Source organism: Garra rufa, chromosome 1 (assembly GCF_049309525.1).
Source record: "Garra rufa chromosome 1, GarRuf1.0, whole genome shotgun sequence".
Taxonomy (NCBI): Eukaryota; Metazoa; Chordata; class Actinopteri; order Cypriniformes; family Cyprinidae; genus Garra; species Garra rufa.
This window is the reverse complement of record NC_133361.1, coordinates 43,689,552-43,708,945: the sequence shown is the minus strand read 5'-3', so window position 1 is coordinate 43,708,945 and position 19,394 is coordinate 43,689,552. Positions and strand designations below refer to the sequence as shown.

The following is a 19,394-nucleotide window of genomic DNA, read 5'->3' as shown; positions in this document are numbered from 1 at the left end:
AAATACATCAAAATACATTTTCCGTCACTGTATGGAAAATCAACTACAGTCGTGGCCAAAAGTTTTGAGAATGACACAAATATTAGTTTTCACAAAGTTTGCTGCTAAACTGCATTTAGATCTTTGTTTCATTTGTTTCTGTGATGTACTGAAATATAATTACAAGCACTTCATACGTTTCAAAGGCTTTTATCGACAATTACATGACATTTATGCAAAGAGTCAGTATTTGCAGTGTTGGCCCTTCTTGTTCAGGACCTCTGCAATTCGACTGGGCATGCTCTCAATCAACTTCTGGGCCAAATCCTGACTGATAGCAACCCATTCTTTCATAATCACTTCTTGGAGTTTGTCAGAATTAGTGGGTTTTTGTTTGTCCACCCGCCTCTTGAGGATTGACCACAAGTTCTCAATGGGATTAAGATCTGGGGAGTTTCCAGGCCATGGACCCAAAATTTCAACGTTTTGGTCCCCGAGCCACTTAGTTATCACTTTTGCCTTATGGCACGGTGCTCCATCGTGCTGGAAAATGCATTGTTCTTCACCAAACTGTTGTTGGATTGTTGGAAGAAGTTGCTGTTGGAGGGTGTTTTGGTACCATTCTTTATTCATGGCTGTGTTTTTGGGCAAAATTGTGAGTGAGCCCACTCCCTTGGATGAGAAGCAACCCCACACATGAATGGTCTCAGGATGCTTTACTGTTGGCATGACACAGGACTGATGGTAGTGCTCACCTTTTCTTCTCCGGACAAGCCTTTTTCCAGATGCCCCAAACAATCGGAAAGAGGCTTCATCGGAGAATATGACTTTGCCCCAGTCCTCAGCAGTCCATTCGCCATAATTTTTGCAGAAGATCAATCTGTCCCTGATGTTTTTTTTTTTTGGAGAGAAGTGGCTTCTTTGCTGCCCTTCTTGACACCAGGCCATCTTCCAAAAGTCTTGGCCTCACTGTGCGTGCAGATGCGCTCACACCTGCCTGCTGCCATTCCTGAGCAAGCTCTGCACTGGTGACACTCCGATCCCGCAGCTGAATCCTCTTTAGGAGACCATCCTGGCGCTTGCTGGACTTTGTTGGACACCCTGAAGCCTTCTTAACAATGCAGTGGAAAGTTTTTTTCGGGATTAAGTTCATTTTCATGGCAAAGAAGGACTATGCAATTCATCTGATCACTCTTCATAACATTCTGGAGTATATGCAAATTGCTATTATAAAAACTTAAGCAGGAAATTTTCCAATTTCCAATATTTATGTAATTCTCAAAACTTTTGGCCAGACAGTACAAGTGGCCAGTTTGTCAAGGACTGGCCGTCTCAACAAATTCAGCCTCAAGAGCAAACAGTCTGATGAAAAACGTATTCTCCTAGAACCCCAAAATTTTATCACAGGATTAGTTAGTAATTCCCGCAACTCTTAGTGATAAAGTGCATGTATCTACAATCAGAAAGAGATTACACAAATTTGACCTGCATGGAGTGTGCCAGGAAAAATGCCTTTGCTGTCTAAAAATAAATTAAAGCAAGATTACAGTTTGCCGATGAGTATATAGGCAAAGACCTTTTGGAAAAATGTGCTTTGGATAAATAAAGAGTTTGACCACAGACAATGAAAGCCGCTTTTCAGAAGAAGAATATCATATCAACTATGAATCACAGAATTAAAAAAATAAAAAACACAGAATTAAATGTACGAGCCAAAAATCATTAGGATATTAAGAAAAGATCATGTTCTGTAAAGATGTTTTGTGAATTTCCTACTATAAAGATATCAAAACCTTTTGATTAGTAATATGCACTGCTTAGAACTTAATTTGGACAACTTTAAAGGCGATTTTCTCAATATTTTGATTTTTTTGCACCCTCAGATTCCAGATTTTTAGATAGTATCTCGGACAATTGTTGTCCTATCCTAACAAAATATATCTCAATGGAAAGCTTATTTATTCAGCTTTTCAGATGATGTATAAATCTCAATTTAAAAAATTTGACCCTTATGACTGGTTTAGTGGTCCTGGATCACAAGTGATTTGTCTGTGCATATACATAATACATAATTTGATTTGAGTGAAAGTTTTTGAAATCAAAACATTTACTAAGCATGTGAAATCTGCATGAAAACATTTTCACAAACAAATCATGGTACACCAGAAATGTTCACATTAAAATTGATTAATTTACAAACTAAATTTTGGAACAACAGGAAACCACATATACACAAAACCCTTATAATCATGTTAAGAAGCTATCTGAACATGATAAAACTATACAATTTATGTACAGTTGCAATGCAATTTATATTTATTATATACACTACTGTGCAAAAGTCTTAGAACAGTCTTAGCTGTAGTGTGTCAGAAGGAAATATCAGTTATTTAGCATCCTAATTTCGAAAAATTGACCCTTATGACTGGTTTTGTGGTCCAGGGTCACATATTACTAATCAAAAATTAGGTTTTGATAAATTTATGGTAGGAAATTCACAAAATATCTTTATAGAGCATAATCTTTTCTTAATATTCTGATTTATAGAAAAATCTATCATTTTGACCCATACAATGTATTGTTGGCTATTGCTATAAATATATCTGTGCGACTTATGACTGGTTTTGTGGTCCAGTCAGGGTCACATTTTTCAACTTGTGCCATGTCAGTATGTAGAGAAAATACTGGCAAAGAGCCTCTGAAATTTTCCAATAAGACCTCAGCAGTGATACAATGCAGAGGACAGATAGCCATGACACTGCTAAATGAGTCTGGTACATTTAATTCAATGTTTTTTAATTGTTGTTTTCTTATTCTGTGATTTATAGTCGGTATGAGATTCTTCTTCTGAAAAGCTGTCTTTCATTGTCTGTGGCCAAACAACTCTTTCTTTGAATTATTTATCCAGAGCACATTTTTCCAAAAGGTCTTTGCCTATATACTCATTGGCAAACTGTAATCTTGCTTTTAATGTTTATTTTTAGACAGCAAAGGCATTTTTCCTGGCACACTCCATGCAGGTCAAATTTGTGTAATCTCTTTCTGATTGTAGATACATGCACTTTATCACTTAGAGTTGCGAGAATTACTAACTAATCCTGTGATAAAATTTTGAGGTTCTGATATAAAACTAGTGGTGGGCCGTTATCGGCGTTAACGTGCTGCGTTAACGTGAGACTCATATCGCGCGATAAAAAAAATATCGCCGTTAATCTATTCTCAAAGTTGGGTTGGGAGCTGGGTCTAAACTACGCAAGATATGATGACTTTCACCTTGATATTTTAGCGCGGATGACGTATATCTAGTTGAATTGCAATGTAGGGGGCGAGAACGAGTCTTCAACTTCTGTGAAATTACCACATCAAATGAGACGCGCAGACATGGATGCAGTTATGAAGCCGCTTCAGGGCAGGTGCGTGCGTTGCTAGACCCTTTTTACTGGGGCACGTGCCTCAGTGAAAATCTGCTGTGCGTGCCCCAGTAAAATCTCAAGTTTGAGTTATAATTTACTTTGATAATCCCGAAATAAAGACATTATACTATATGCAACAACTGAATTGACGCTTCTAAAAGCAACGCAGTTTATTGGAAGATGCACGCAGATAAGCTATCCATACCCGCGCGCCTGTATATTTTACTGGAACGCGCACGTCGTACAGCCTTTTGCGCAGAAGTACTTGGTTACACAAGTTTGTATAGTTAATTGTGTTTTAAATGCAATTGTCAAGCAGTTTGTAATGCATTTTGGAAACAGGAGATGAGCGCCTGGTCTAATGCGCCACCTGGCTTGAGAAACCCGTTCTCAAAGACTTACTTTTAGTCATTATTTGGGTAGCACACATATTCTGAATGCTTTCAGAAGAATTCAAATTAGCCATTTTAATCTAGATTAATCTAGATTAATTTCAAGATTTAATCTAGATTAATCTAGATTAAAAAAATTAATCTATGCCCACCACTATATAAAACACATTTTATATCAGACTGATGCTCTTGGGCTGGATTTCTGGGACTGCGAGTCCTCGACAAGCTGGCCACTTGTAGATGATTTTCCATTCAGTGATGGAAAATGTACTTTGATGTATTTTCAATTAATATGGGTATCTCTTTAAATGCCTTGCCAGTCTCAAAGGCATCCACAACCTTTTTTTTCTGAAGGCCTCCTGGACCTCTTTAGATTGTGGCATGACGACCACACAAACCACAAAAGTAAAGGAATCAGACACTAGATATAAGAAGTTCTGGGGCATAAGTGGGCTCCTGTCTAAGCTCTAGGGCGCGAGCAGGTTCCTGGCTGAGTTTTGGGGCGTGCTCTGGGATTACACTCTCTAAGATTATATTCTCAGGGATTTCAGATGACTTTACATAGTGTTTGTTTTACTCAATATATTGTGAAGTGGCAGATCAGTGGGTGTTGCTGCAATTGAATATCTACGTAAAGATGTCATTTCTCCCAGACTCTCCTCTTCTGTATAGAAAATTGGGAGGGGAGGTAACAAAGGGAAATGCATAAACGAAACAAAAAAAGGATAAGGGGATAAAAAAGCATCAAAAACACACTTCAGTCATCTGTCAGGTTCAATTTACAAAAGAAAAGCAAGTTTAACATAAGAAAATAGGGAGCAATGGCTCAGAAGAGATCAAGGCCTAAAATAACAAACAAAACGATTCTCCCACTGAGTAGCTCTAACTGACCTCAAATGTAAAAGAAAAGACAAATACACAACATAAACTTCCCTCAACCCCCAAATTATACCAAAAACAGGGATAAAAGAGTTATACAAAGAAAAAGGATCTCTCTCTACAGCTTCCCTTTTAACTCATACAAACCAAGAAATAAAAAGGATACATTATCTATCTTCTAGGGCCAGTTATTCAAAAAGTTTAATCTGGATCAGAATCTGGATTTGGAAATCCCATGTTTTGCTATTCAGGATCAGGTAATCCATTTTACTTTTCTGCTAGATTTTTATAGCAAAATTGGATTGGATCACAATGATCCACACTTTTTCAGATAACCAAATCTGCATTACTAGTGCTTTACAGTGCCCTTAAAGGGACTAGAAAAAAAAATGTTTTTGCATTCTCTCAAAAAAGTTTAGCATTGCATTTACACAAACACATAGGTGCAAACCCTCTAAACTATAATCCTCCACAGAAGTCTGGAGCAGGGGAGAAGTGTGTTTCTTTGCAGCATATACTCCCCCCACAGTCTCTCAGTCAGATACGCTCTCATAACAAGCTACAGGTAGTGGAACAGAGTGAGAAAGAGACAGAGAGAGAGAGATTACATTCATTTTTAGATGTCATTTTCAAAATGTTCTTCACTTATTACAAGAGCTTGTCACCCAATGATAAGCAGTGTTATTCAATGAAATTGACGTTAGATAGTGGGATAGTCTTACAGATCTGAAACAGGGATGAGGTTTTTTATGGGCGAACCCTATATCTGGTGGCAGAAAACTCACTATTTTTGAGTTAAGTCCTATTGTTTAAATCAAATGTATGCTTTAAAAGTAGAGTAATCATAGCGTATAGATTCTTTGACGACAGTATTCTATAAAAATGATTTGCATTTTGATTTTGACATCAAATGGCACATATTTTTTGGGGGGGATTTTACCCGTTTACATCCACTTGTTACAAGTGTTAATCTGCAAACACTATGCACGCACAGCTGTAAGTGACGTAACTGTGACGTTTACTCTAAATTGGTCTATAAGAACAACGACAAATGTAACACCCCCCACCCTTAAGAGTACAGACCAAGAATCAAAGTAGTATCTTCCTACACACCCTTTTATGGTACCAGACTAACAAGGTTATACACCCCCTACTTTTCCATTTCCCTAGTTCTGGAGAGTGCATCAGCCACAACGTTGCCAGTGCCTTTGATGTGCCAGATCTGGATATTGTAGCCTGTAGTTTGAGGGCCCAGCACATCAAACACTGGTTAGAAGAGGACATGTTGGACAGAAGGTTTGAGGGTTATGCTCTGTATACACAGTAATTGTGATAGCATTATTCCCAAGATAAACTTCAAAATGCAGGGCCCAAAGTGAGGTCAGGTATTCCTTTTCAATGGAACTGCTGATGCTTAATTTTCAGGAGAAGCAGGATACAGGATGCTCAATACAGTGAGCATCCTCCTCCTAAATCAGGACTGCTCTAGCACCAGAGGTGCTATAGCATTCACCTGTAACTTAAATGGTAGGTCAAAGTTAGGGGCAACGAACATGGGAGCATTACACAAGAGATCTTTTGCTGAGCTCTGGGGTGTGAGCAGGGATTTCTCTCTCTGGAGTAGACCATGTTTGTTTTGCTGAACATGATATAAAGTGGCAGATCAGTGGGTGTTGTTGCAGTTGAATATCTATGTAAGAGATGTTCTTTGTCACAGACGAAACCTAAAATACTATGTGGAGGGTGCAAGATAGTTTAATAACTTCGTGGTGGACCAGTTTCAGTGCACCAATACACCAAGTACAAAAAGTACCCATAATAACGCGATTTGTCTTTAATTAAAGCAAAACATCTTTGTGTCCCATAATGACTCGAGAAATTTGTGTTTTTATTATCCCCTCCTTTTATGTTTATTGTCCCCCCTGAAATTTATGCCCATGGGCAAAAGCTGTTTTAAATATTTTTTCACACCAAATGTTGATTTCATTTAGTTAATAGAAGTTAATTGATAAATAAAGTCTATTTATGATATTATTTTTGAAAGCATCCTCACTTTGCAGCATTTTCATAGTACTGTAGCTTTGCAGGCAGGGTTTTTCAGGTGTCTTGGAGATGTCGCCACAGTTCTTCTGGATGTAGTATATCTCAGTTTTTCCTGGTTCTTAATGTCATTCCAGACAAACTCAATGATGGTGAGATCAGATCTGTGAGGAGCACTGGCTGTTGTCAGACTCCAGGGATAACCAGACTATGGAAGCCCATTCCCGCTACTGAATAAAAAATTTAAAAAAGGAATTGTGACTTGTTAATCTTGTATTTCTTTCTTCTTTCTTGTATTTCTCATATGTCTTTTTTTCCTCACAACTGGGTGATACAAACTTCCATACCAGACAGTAGATTTAAGAAGTTTAAATAAGACATGTTGCCAATCTTGAAAATCTTGGGCCAGTTGCATAAACTTAGCCTCTGTGTTAAGACAGTGTTTTAAAACAACTAGCAATTAACCAAGTGGTAATCAGTCTTTTGTTTTTGGATTCAGCGTAGACTAATCTACATTTTTATGTAATAGAAATAAAAACATATGACCATCCTTAAAGAAAAAAATAGGCTTGTAAGACTAGTCTAAACCTTTATGCAACTGTAAGACTAGCCTAAACCTTAAGCAGCTGATCCCGGATTTTCATTTTATGCATTTGTAATAAATGTAAATATGTATTTACTTTTTCCATATAACTGATTCATTTTTTAAATTTAAATTGTGAAAAAAAAGTATCAAATGTCAATTCAGTGTTCAATTTAATAGATTAATAATAAGTACTGTTTCAAATAGTCTTTGCTTGTCCAAACAAGAAAATAACCAATTCCATGGGATCTACATATTTTTCAATATGACTGAGACATTATTTAAATGATTAACCCTTTCATATAGTAACTGATAAGTTTTATTGTTGTATCAATGGAAACCAGATGACCTTAGTGAGCTGTGCCACTATTGTGGGGAGAACACTGTGGAAAAACAAGTAAAGACAGGGAGGAAAAAACAAAGACAACCACTATCATCTGATTGGGCAAGAAACTTTTAAAAATAAGTTCTCTGATCATTCTGAGGCCCTTTATACGTGCACATCTTTCTTAGAGTAGGATATACTGTACATATTACGAATCACAGATGTTATACTGCATTTTAGATGTTCACCCTGAAAGGTTGCTGTATTATTATTGCCTTTGTTGTTACAGATTTAGTGTGACATGAGCCTGACTCCATGAAGCTCTACAGCTGTGCAGTGTGCCATTTTTATTCTCCCACTCCCGTTCTTTTTTATTATTATTGTTAACATGTTTGTAATGTTAAAGTTACTGTTAAAGCTAACAATTCTTAAGATTTTTGTCATGTTTATATGATTTAAATTACTTTTAGGTCATACTGTTAGAAATATTGAAATATTTCATTGTAAATGAATGTACTGGTTTCATTTATATCATTGCATATATATTGTACTATACAATGGTAGTAAAGGGTACATTTATTTTACATTTGTTGTAAAAAAAAAAAAGAAGGGCGGATAGGTCACCTGAAATGGTTTGATTGGTGTGTCAGGCTTTTTTAGCCACGTAACAATAGGGTTGTGTTGTGAAACGCCTAAATAGACTAATCTGCAAACAACTGCATTGTGTTTAGTCTACTGCCTCCAAATCCTTCAGATTAACAGATATGAAACAATACAGGAGAATTTTCAAGAGAACATTGAAGATTTGCAGAGTAGCCTATTGGTGTGTTTCACAACATAACCCCATTGTTACGTGGCTGAAAATGCCTGACACACCAATCAAACCATTTTAGGTGACTTATCTCTCCTTCCATGAATAACCATTTTTTTTGTTTGATTTACACCACAAATTTTAAAATAAACGTACCCTTTACTACCATTGTATAGTATAATATACATGTAATGCTATAAATGAAACCAGTGCTTTAATTGAAGAAGTATAATTGTAAAAATTGGTAATTAATGAGTAAATAAACCTAAATCTGAACTGTTGTTTGCATACTGAGCTCATTTGCACAGTCAAAACAGCACTTACTACTGTCAAAAAACACAATGCTCACAGTGTTCAGATTTCGACAACCTGTAATCCTGCTGAAGAGGACCATTTGGTGACCCTGCTGTACTGTTTACATCAGACCAAAATGCTTGGATATAAAACACAGGAGTTTAGACATGACCAGAGTAAATTTGAAGAACATTATAGTAATTCTGTGTCAAATGGAGGGGTATAACGGATTTCGGTAACCTGTTCCGATGCCTTGACAGATTTGGTGAACCTTTGATGTCCACTACTGTTCACATCAGACCAAAATGCTTTCAAAGACATAAAATAGAGGAGGTTAGACAAGACCAGAGTGAATTTGGAAAACATCAAACATCAACATTTGTTCAATACAGTGTCATTTGCTTATTTATTATGGCAAACATGTTTTTTATTTACTTTAACTTTGCATACTATGTTTCTGTTTGTCTTTACAAATGACAAAATATGTGTTGACTGTAAACTGAAAGTAGCAACTGAAATTACACTGCAATTTTTTTTTTCTTACTTACATTTTTTTGTCTTGTTCCCAGCCAAAATATCTGAAAATTCTTAAATCAAGAAGGATTTTCTAGATGAGTAAAAATTTCGGTCTTGTTTAAAAAAAGCAAAAAAAAAAACAAGTCAAAATTAAGTGCATTTTTGCTTGAAACAAGCAAAAATAATCTGCCAATGGTGTAAGAAAAATAATCTTGTTTTCTCTTTGGAATAAGATATTTTTGTTTACCCCATTGGCAGATTATTTAGTTTGTTCTAAGCAAAAACTGAAGAAAATAATTTTTACTCGTCTAGAAAATCCTTCTTGATTTAAGAATTTTTAGATATTTTGGCTGGAAACAAGGCAAAAAAAACTACGTAAGAAAAACATTTTTTGCAGTGTATCACATTTCTCCTCAGAATGACTGCTTCACTGATAGTGAGATGATACAAAACAAGTAGCTAAAAGCTTTTGAAAGCAAGTTATTGGGCACGACTTTTACACATACTGTCCGCAATGCCTGTTACATGTTACGCTGCCTTCACAGATTTGGTGAAACTTTGATGTCCATTACTGTTCACATCAAACCAAAATTTGGAAAACATAAAACATCAAAATTATTGTCAAATGGAGGGAGGTAAACTGATTAAAATCACTGTAAAAATCAAAACAAAGAGTTATTTTATTATTATATTAAAAATTTGTTATTTTATTATTTATAACATAAGATGAGTACCCAACTCACTTGTGTTATCGAGTTAAAGGAGTAGTTCACTTTCAGAACAAAAATGTACAGATAATGTGCTCACCCTCTTGTCATCCAAGATGTTCATGTCTTTCTTTCTTCAGTTGTAAGGAAATTGTTTTTTGAGTAAAACATTTCAGGATTTCTCTCCATATAATGGACTTCTATGGTGCCCCCGAGTTTGAACTTCCAAAATGCAGCTTCAAAGGGCTCTAAATGATCACAGCCGAGGAAAGAAGGGTCTTATCTAGCAAAACGCTGGGTTATTTTCTGAAAAAAATATACAATTTATATACTTTTTAACCTCAAATACTTGTCTTGTCTAGCTCGGCAAGGCGAGCGTTTGAGATTAAAAAGTATATAAGTTGTAAATGTTTTTAGAAAATGTTTTTGCTAGAAAAGACCCTTCTTCCTCGGCTGAGATCGTTTAGAGCCCTTTGAAGCTGCATTTAAACTGCATTTTGGAAGTTCAAACTCGGGGGCACCATAGAAGTCCATTATATGGAGAGAAATCCTGAAATGTTTTACTCAAAAAACAATTTCCATACAACTGAAGAAAGAAAGACATGAACATCTTGGATGACAAGGGGGTGAGTACATTATCTGTAAATGTTTGTTCTGAAAGTGAACTACTCCTTTAAAGCTAAATAGTGACAACAGCGCCTACTACTGTCACAGAATTCGGTGTAACACCGGAAGTGTCTGGCCAGAGTTTGTCGAAGTGCTAACGGCTACGCTAATGCATTACAGAACGCAATCAGATTCTCTGACTGAATGTGTCATCTCCACACCGGACACAAATTTACACACTATCGCCATGCTACCGCAGCAGTGAACCTTCTCCACGGCAATAAAAAGAAGCGACTGCATATCCTTCTGCTTATCCAAGCGGCGAAACTAGGCAGGTTAGGAATTATTTCGCATCTCAGCTAATGACTCCTGCATGTAGCTGTTAGCATGTAAACAAATAAAGGAAACGCCACTGGCAGGTTGATTATTTGAACGCACTGCATTCCCAGCCATGCTATTGGAGATTGTTTAAAATCTTCTAATGATTTTTTTAATTTGGCTCAATAAAATCCATGTATATTTTTTGACAGGCAAGAGTGCTAACTAGCTGTTAGCTTGTGAGATTATGAAGTTGTCGTTGGCTTTTTGTGCGTTTGTAAAATTACAAAACAGTGTTTTGAATTGAGTTTGCTGTTTCTCAAGTTTGCATTGATTACAAAGTAGTTAACGTTACTGTAATTGACGCCTCTTTATGTGTCAGGATCATAGTGTCAGTTGCGTGGTGTTTGTTCAATACAGTGTCATTTGCTTGTTTATTATGGCAGTTTATACTATGTTTCTGTTTGTCTTTATAAATGACAACATTTGAGTTGACTGTAAACTGAAAGTAGCATGTCTCAGTAAACTGAAATGATCAAATTTCTTCTCAGTGATAGTGAGATGATACCAAACAAGTAGCTAAAAGCTTTTGAAAGCAAGTTATTGGGCACGACTTTTACACACGCTGACCGCAATGCCCCAATCCAACAATCTTTTAACACCTAATGGACTGATCAATATAAGTAATGGTTTTTGATGAGATGCATGTTGTTCAGCTGGTTTTGCATTGCTGAATTCTTCTTGACTTGTTCTTTCAGGTGTGAATGACCGACGTGGTGCCTACCACCGCCCTCAGTGAAATAAAGCTCCGCCTACTGTGCCACGATGACATAGAGAGAATAAAAGTGCTCTGTGGAGAATGGTTTCCCATTGAGTGAGTGCTGTAACATCTAACCAAACCATCCTGTTATATAGGACAAGTACAACATTAACACTGTTATTGTTTTTGTGTGGTGTTTTAGGTATCCAGACTCATGGTACCATGATATCACATCAAACAAGAAGTTCTTCTCTCTGGCTGCCACCTATAGAGGTGGGATTGTCGGGATGATTGTGGCAGAAATAAAAAGCAGAACGAAAGTGCACAAAGAGGTACAGCTTACATTTGTATACTGAGACAATGGCACAAAGAGGAAAAAACTAAAGCGTTAGAATAAAAGAGTGCTTGTTAGAATGGTGCAATACATCTAAAAATAAAAATAAATTAAAATGTGCTTACCCCCAGGCCTTCCAAGATGTAGATGAGTTTGTTTCTTCATTGGAAAAAATTGGAGAAATGTAACATTATATCACTTGCTGATCAATGGATCCTCTGCAGTGAATGGGTGCCGTCAGAATGAGAGTTCAAACAGCTGATAAAAACATCACGATAATCCACAAGTAATCCACATGTCTCCAGTCCATCAGTTAATCATTAAGATGTTTTTATCTTCAAATGAATGTTGTCTCATCTGAATGAAGAGAGAAATATGCATTGATTTAGAGCAACTTACAAGTGAAAACAGTCCAAAATAGTTCTAATGAAATATGTAAGTGCGTTTTCATGTGAGAGGACAACAGGGGATTGACTTTTTCCACTGGTGGAGGCTTTATTATGGACTATGGACTCATATATTTAAAGTAAAACATATATAGATACAAAGATTTCCACTTCACAAGATGTTAAAGGATGAACTGGAGTCAAGTGGATTATTATGATGTTTTTATCAGCTGTTTGGATTCTTATTCTGATGGCACCCATTCACTACAGGGCATCTATTGGTGAGGAAGTGGTGTAATGCTAAATTTCTTCAAATGTGAACCTGGGCCACAAAACTAGTCTTAAGTAGCACAGGTATATTTGTAGCAATAGCCAAAAATGCATTCTATGGGTCAAAATGATTTGGATATTAAAAAACCATTAGGATATTAAGTAAAGATCATGTTTCATGAAGATATTTTGTGAAATTCCTACCGTAAATATTTCAAAACTTAATTTTTGATTAGGAATATGCATTGCTAAGAACTTAATTTGGACAAATTTTAAAGGTGATTTTCTTAATATTTAGATTTTTTTGCACCCTCAGATTCCAGATATTCAAATAGTCATATCTCAACCAAATATTGTCTTATTATAACAAACCATACATCAGTGGAAAGCGTATGATGTATAAATCTCAATTTCAAAACATTAGATTTGATTCCTCTACATTTTGGATGGTCTGAGGGCGAGTAAATTTTCATGAAATTTGTATTTTTTTTTTTTTTTTTTGGGTTTACTGTTCCTTTAACTTCTATGAATACGTGGGTGGATTTTGTTTACTGTCTTTTATGCTATTGAATAGTAATGTTTGAATGGGTGGAAAATGACTTTGACCATGAACAATAGTTCCTCTGTAGCTTTGATGTAAAGGATCATAATTAAGATCATCTGACATATCCAAAGCCTTTTTATAGCAGGTGATTAATTAGGTTACAGACTAAATTTCAGCACGTAGCAAAGGATTTGACCTTCATTAGAAAGGATTTTGTCTCTTCATGGTAGAGTTATGTCTCCTACTAAAGCTGCTTACAGCTGCTGTCTGTTCATGAGTGCTTTTATATTATTTAAGTTAGATATTACTGTTAGTTAACTTTCAATGAACTATTTAAACCCATGCATGATTAATACTATATACTGATGGCAAAGGCCTTGTTATATACATGTTCTGTGCATGAAGTAAAATGAAACAGTATACATTTACTTGAATACTTTCTCACATACTATATTAGACATATATATAGCATAATATACATGATTGCTTTGTACTTAAATATAGATATATGCAGAGAGAATAATAATGTTGTTGTGTGTTGAACATTCATGCAGCACTGGGGTACAAACTGTTACTGTATCTAATAGTGCTAGCTTGAACAGTCTTGAGTTGCTTACCAGAGGGCAAAATAGAGAAGTGTGATTTATGTGTGATAATGTGATTTGACAGGGTTTGACTGTGATTTCTTTTTAAAGGGATTGCAAGAAATGCGCAAAATTCTTTTAGCATTTTATTTGAACTTAAATTTTTATGTAATTATTTTGGTGCAATTCATATTTTTACCCAAATAACACCTAAATAAAAACACTATTTATATAATTAGAAAATAATAGTTGAATTTTTAAAAGGAACCTCCTTCAAATGTTTACATACACTTGATTCTTAATACTGTGTTGTTACCTGAATGATTCACAGCTGTGTTTTTTGTTTTGTGATAGTTGTTTGTCCTGAACTGTTCTTCAGAAAAATCCTTTAGGTCCCACAAATTCTTTGGTTTTTTATCATTTTTGTGTATTTGAACCCTTTCCAACAATGACTGTATGATTTTGAGGTCCATCTTTTCACACTGAGGACAACTGAGGGACTCATATGCAACTATTACAGAAGGTTAAAATGCTCACTGATGCGTCAGAAGGAAACACGATGCATTGAGAGCTGGGGGTAAAACTTTTTGAAATTGAAGATCAGGGTGAATTTTACGTATTTTGTCTACTGGGAAACATGTAAGTATAATCTGTAGCTTCTGAAGGGTACTACTAAATAAAAAAATATGATATCTAGGGAAAATAAGAAAAAAGTACTCCTCTTTATTCTGTTACACCCCTGCCTCTTTCCTTCTAAAGCCTCAGAGAGCATTTGAGTCCCTCAGTTGTCCTCAGTGTAAAAAAGATGGATCTCAAAATCATACAGTCATTGTTAGAGTTCAAATACACAAAAATGCTGAAAAAACGAAGTATTTGTGGGACCTGAAGGATTTTTCTGAAGAACAGTGGCCAGTTTAACTGTTCAGGACAAACAAGGGACTCATGAACAACTATCACTAAACAACAACAACAACAACAAAAAACAGCTGTGGATCATTCAGGTAACAAAACAGTATTAAAAATCAAGTGTATGTAAACTTTTGAACAGGGTCATTTTTATAAATTCAACTATTATTTTCTCTTGTGGATTATATGTAAACATCTTTAATGTGAAATATCTTATTCAGGTCAGTACTAAATAAAAAAATAACATGCATTTTGTATGATCCTTCTTATTTTGGTAAAATAATTAACATTTTGCAGATTCTGCAAGATGCATGTACATTTTTGACTTCAACTGTACTGTATATAAGTGTATTATATATGTATATTATTATGCTACTGTTCAAAAGTATTGAACAAGGATACATTAAATTAATCAAAAGTGACAATGTTACGAGAGATTTCTATTTCATGTTAATGCTAAATGTTTTATTTATCAAAATTATCTTAATGTTTCCACAAAAATATTAATTAGCAGAGCTGTTTTCGACAATGATGACCTTTTCTTGAGCAGCAAATCAGTGAATTACAATGATTTCTAAACGATCATGTGACACTGAAGCCTGGAGTAATGATGCTAAAATTTCAGCTTTGCATCACAGCACTGCATTTTAATATATTAAAATAGAAAGAAAACATTTTTAAATTGTAATAATACTTTAGATTATTACTGTTTTACTGTATTTATGATCCAAAAAAAAAAATCCAACCGTGGTGAGAATAAGAGACATTTTTTTTTTTTTTTAAGAAAAAAAAATCTTATCAACTCCTTGATCGTTCACTTTTTGTTATTCCTGTATGTTATCCCACCTAACTCTCTGTGTTGCTAACTCAGCATATATTTCTCTCTACCAGGATGGAGACATCTTGGCCTCCAGCTTTCCTGTTGACACTCAAGTTGCGTACATCCTGAGTTTAGGGGTCGTGAAGGAGTTTCGGAAACATGGAATAGGTGAGAGGTGACATTTGTCCCACCTATTCTTACAGACTGTGTGAACTGTATTTAAACTGATCTCTCATATTTCTTTCCCTCTTTTTGCAGGCTCTCTGTTACTCGACAGTTTAAAGGAGCACATCTCCACCACGGCACAGGACCATTGTAAAGCCATCTACCTGCATGTGCTCACCACCAATAACAATGCCATTCACTTCTATGAGAACAGAGACTTTAAACAGCACCACTATTTACCGTATTATTACTCTATACGAGGAGTGCTGAAGGATGGCTTCACCTACGTCCTCTACATCAATGGCGGACATCCTCCATGGACTATCTTATATCCTTTTCTTTATCTTATGCATTTATCTGTTAATGGGAGTAATCAATGTGATTGGTAACTAGAGCTCTGTTATGTGGGTTGCTGATAACTGTAAAAACGCAATTCTTATTGATGCTGAATAATTTAACCCAGTAATTTCATCCAAGATGTTCATGTCTTTCTTTCTTCAGTCGAAAAGAAATTAAGGTTTTTGAGGAACACATTCTAGGATTTTTCTCCATGTAGTGGACTTCAGTTGGGATCAGCGGGTTGAAGGTCCAAAATGCAGTTTCAGTGCAGCTTCAAAGGGCTCTACACCAGGGGTTTTCAAACCTGTCCTGGAGCCTCCCCTGCCCTGCACATTTTGTATGTCTCCCTTATTAGGCACACCCAATTCAGGTCTTGCAGTCTCTACTAATGAGCTGATGATTTGAATCAGGTGTATTAGATGAGAGAGACAAGCAAAATGTGCAGGGCAGGGGAGGCTCCAGGACAGGTTTGAAAACCCCTGCTCTACACGATCCCAGCCAAGGAATAAGGGTGTTATCTAGCAGAAAAAAGATTATATTTTTTAACCACAAATGCTCATGTTGCACTAACTCGACTTCATGCCCAATGTGACATAGCACAATGTGACATAGTTACTTTGGAAAGGTCACACGTGACGTAGATGGAAGTACCAACCCAGTGTTTACAAAGTGAACATGCAAAGAAAGTCACACGCCCTTTACGGAAAAACGGAAAACAATGACGTCGGATGATTTTAAAGAGAAAATAAGATGTTTTTTTTTTTTTTTTTACTAATCACGTGTGACCTTTCCAATGTGATTATGTAATGCGTTGCAGAGTTAGTGCAAGACAAGCATTTGTGGTTAAAAAGTATATTATTTTTTTAATTTATTTTTAGAAAATGACCGATTATTTCGCTAGATTAGACCCTTATTCCTAGGCTGGGATTGTGTAGAGCCCTTTGAAGATTCATTAAAACTACAATTTGGACCTTCAACCCGTTGATCCCCATTGAAGTCTGCTATATGGAGAAAAATCCTGTAAAGTTTTCCTCAAAAGTTGTAATTTTCGGCTGAAAAAAGAAAGACATGAACATCTTGGATGACATGGGGGTGAGTAAATTATCAGGAGTGAACTAATCCTTTTATGCTATTTTTACAAGTGCACAATGTGACAAATTTACTACACTAGAGTTCAAAAGTTTGGGGGTCAAGATTTTTTTTTTGAAGAAATTAATACTTTTATTCAGCAAAAACGCATTAAATTGATCGAAACTGGAAAATAAAACCTTAGATCCAGTTTCCACTAAAATAGTTCTATGTTTTTAACATCAAAAATCATAATAAATATCATGTTTGAATGATTTCTGAAGGGTCATGTGACACTGAAGACTTTGCCATCACGAGAATAAATCACATTTGAAAATATATTTAAATAGAAAGTAGCTATTTTAAATTAAAATAATATTTCACAACATTACCTTTTTTTTCTGTATTTTGATCAAATAAATTAAATAAATACAGCTTTAGTGATAAGATACGCGTTTCAAAAGCATTTAAAAAATCTTACCAACCCCAAACTTTGAATAGTAGTGTATATTCTCAGTTGTCTAATAGCATTCCTTAACTCACTCAGCACTGATTATATTCATCATATAGGTTCGGCACTGGCCAGTCTGAGCCCCTGCTCAATTCCTCAGAGAATTTACCGGCAAGCACAGAGTCTCCTGCGTAGCTTTCTGCCTTGGTCGGGCATCTCTTCCAAGAGCGGCATTGAGTACAGCAGAACAATGTGAGGATCATCAGTGCAACAGTGCAGGGTAAGCCTGACTCATCCACCTACACAGATCACCTCTTTGTACTTGTAAATGCATCATTCATTTTCTTCTAAGCTCTAATGATGTCTGTCTTATCAGGTGGAAGAGATTGATTTGTTTGGGTCACATCAGATGCCGAAGAGGATTGCGAAGACTGACATCGGATCTCTCTGGTCTCGAGCAGTGTATTATACTTGTACATTATATATGTATATACATATATATACTTTAATTAATATATGCATAGTCATTAGTAGATTGCCCTCTTAATATGAACTCTCCACTTCATGCCTGTAATTCTGCTGCTGTCTAGAAAGATTCTATTGTTTATTCAGATTTTTAATATAAATAGATTTTTTATTTGTGCCTGTTCTATGTAGATGATTTTAGGTTTTGATGGTAGAAGTATGCATACTTTTTCATTTAGTCACTTTCATGCATGTGTCAAACTCTAGTGTTTTGTTTTGTGCAGGAACACTTTGACACTAAGCATATATTTTAGCCCCCGGTTTTAAGTTTGATGTTTTTTAAAAACATTCGCACAGAGGCAATGAATGTAGTGTTTCTATGAAGGGAAAAAAACAGTTGCAGACAACCCTCCATCTCCGCCAAATGTGTATTGCTACTGTCAAATGCAAATGTGAAAACTCTTTTGAATTCAGATTATTTTAATTTAGCTAGAGAGTTGCATCCTGCAATTCCATGCCGCGTACTTTCTGTTCTTTTAAAGGGGAAATAAATAAATGAATGTTGTGGGGGAGAGAAATGCTTGAATTTCGGTATGTTGCTGCGAATCAGGGATTTACACACAAAATAAACATATTTCAAAACTGACACTCCTGCATTACCTGACTTGCAGTATCTGTCTTTGACCATCCATTCATGATGTCTACGATGAAACACACTGGTTGAAGGACGTTTACAGAGAAACATTACAAGAGGAAACTTACAGAAACCGTTCTATCTTATATAATTGGCCTTCATGTATTTGAAAATGTTTCATCCATTTCCAGATTGTAAAAACACACACATAATGAGTTTTAAAGACAAAATAGCATGTAAGAATAGCTGTTTTGAACATCAGTATAGGTAATAGAACCACTATCATCTTGTGCTTTTGAGTTTGAGATTGTGTGTAAATCTCCTACATTTATTCTCTAGACTGTTTTTAATGTTGCGTTCTTGTGAACTGGTACACTATTGTTTGACATTTCATTGTATTACATTGTCATTGTGTAGAATCTAAACGGGAAATGTTTTACACTCTTTTTGAAAAGAGGATCAATATGTAGGTGATGTGAAATACTGAAAGCAGTAACTGAAATGTTTTTCCTAGTCTTACCTAGTCTCTGAATTGTGAAGCACCCTCTAGTGTTCATTGAGAGAATGGTAAAGTTTTTTTTTCATGTTCACAAAATGATTTTTATTTGATGTATTGCACTTGTCCTTTTGCATCCCTCCATTTGTCTGTTCTTCACTTATGAATTGATTATTCATTCATGCATTAAGAGCGTTTTGAGATGACCTATAGGTGAAAGAGTTAATAAAAATAAATAAACCAAGATTGTGCAACCATTTGTTTGAATGGCGTTATGCTAACTTTTGTTTACATTTCAAACTCGGAATA

The 19,394-nt window shown here is 35.6% G+C and overlaps 1 protein-coding gene across 1 annotated transcript; it reads left to right on the top strand.

Moving 5' to 3' along the window:
* The first annotated feature begins 10,686 nt into the window (after positions 1 to 10,686).
* Positions 10,687 to 19,329, top strand: naa60 (N-alpha-acetyltransferase 60, NatF catalytic subunit). The gene is made up of 7 exons (XM_073833174.1): positions 10,687 to 10,880; positions 11,622 to 11,737; positions 11,826 to 11,955; positions 15,539 to 15,635; positions 15,726 to 15,960; positions 17,590 to 17,770; positions 17,867 to 19,329. The coding sequence occupies exons 2-6, from the start codon at positions 11,628 to 11,630 to the stop codon at positions 17,744 to 17,746; spliced, it is 729 nt and encodes a 242-aa protein (XP_073689275.1). The 5' UTR covers positions 10,687 to 10,880; positions 11,622 to 11,627; the 3' UTR covers positions 17,747 to 17,770; positions 17,867 to 19,329.
* The last annotated feature ends 65 nt before the right edge of the window (positions 19,330 to 19,394 follow it).

What these genes read in the sequence shown, in the direction of transcription:
- naa60 (XM_073833174.1), top strand. Translation starts at nt 11,628, where the DNA reads ATGACCGACGTGGTGCCTACCACCGCCCTCAGTGAAATAAAGCTCCGC. An exon ending in GTTTCGGAAACATGGAATAG is followed by an intron (nt 15,636 to 15,725) that starts GTGAGAGGTGAC and finishes CTCTTTTTGCAG; the next exon opens with GCTCTCTGTTACTCGACAGT. An exon ending in CATCCTCCATGGACTATCTT is followed by an intron (nt 15,961 to 17,589) that starts ATATCCTTTTCT and finishes CTCACTCAGCAC; the next exon opens with TGATTATATTCATCATATAG.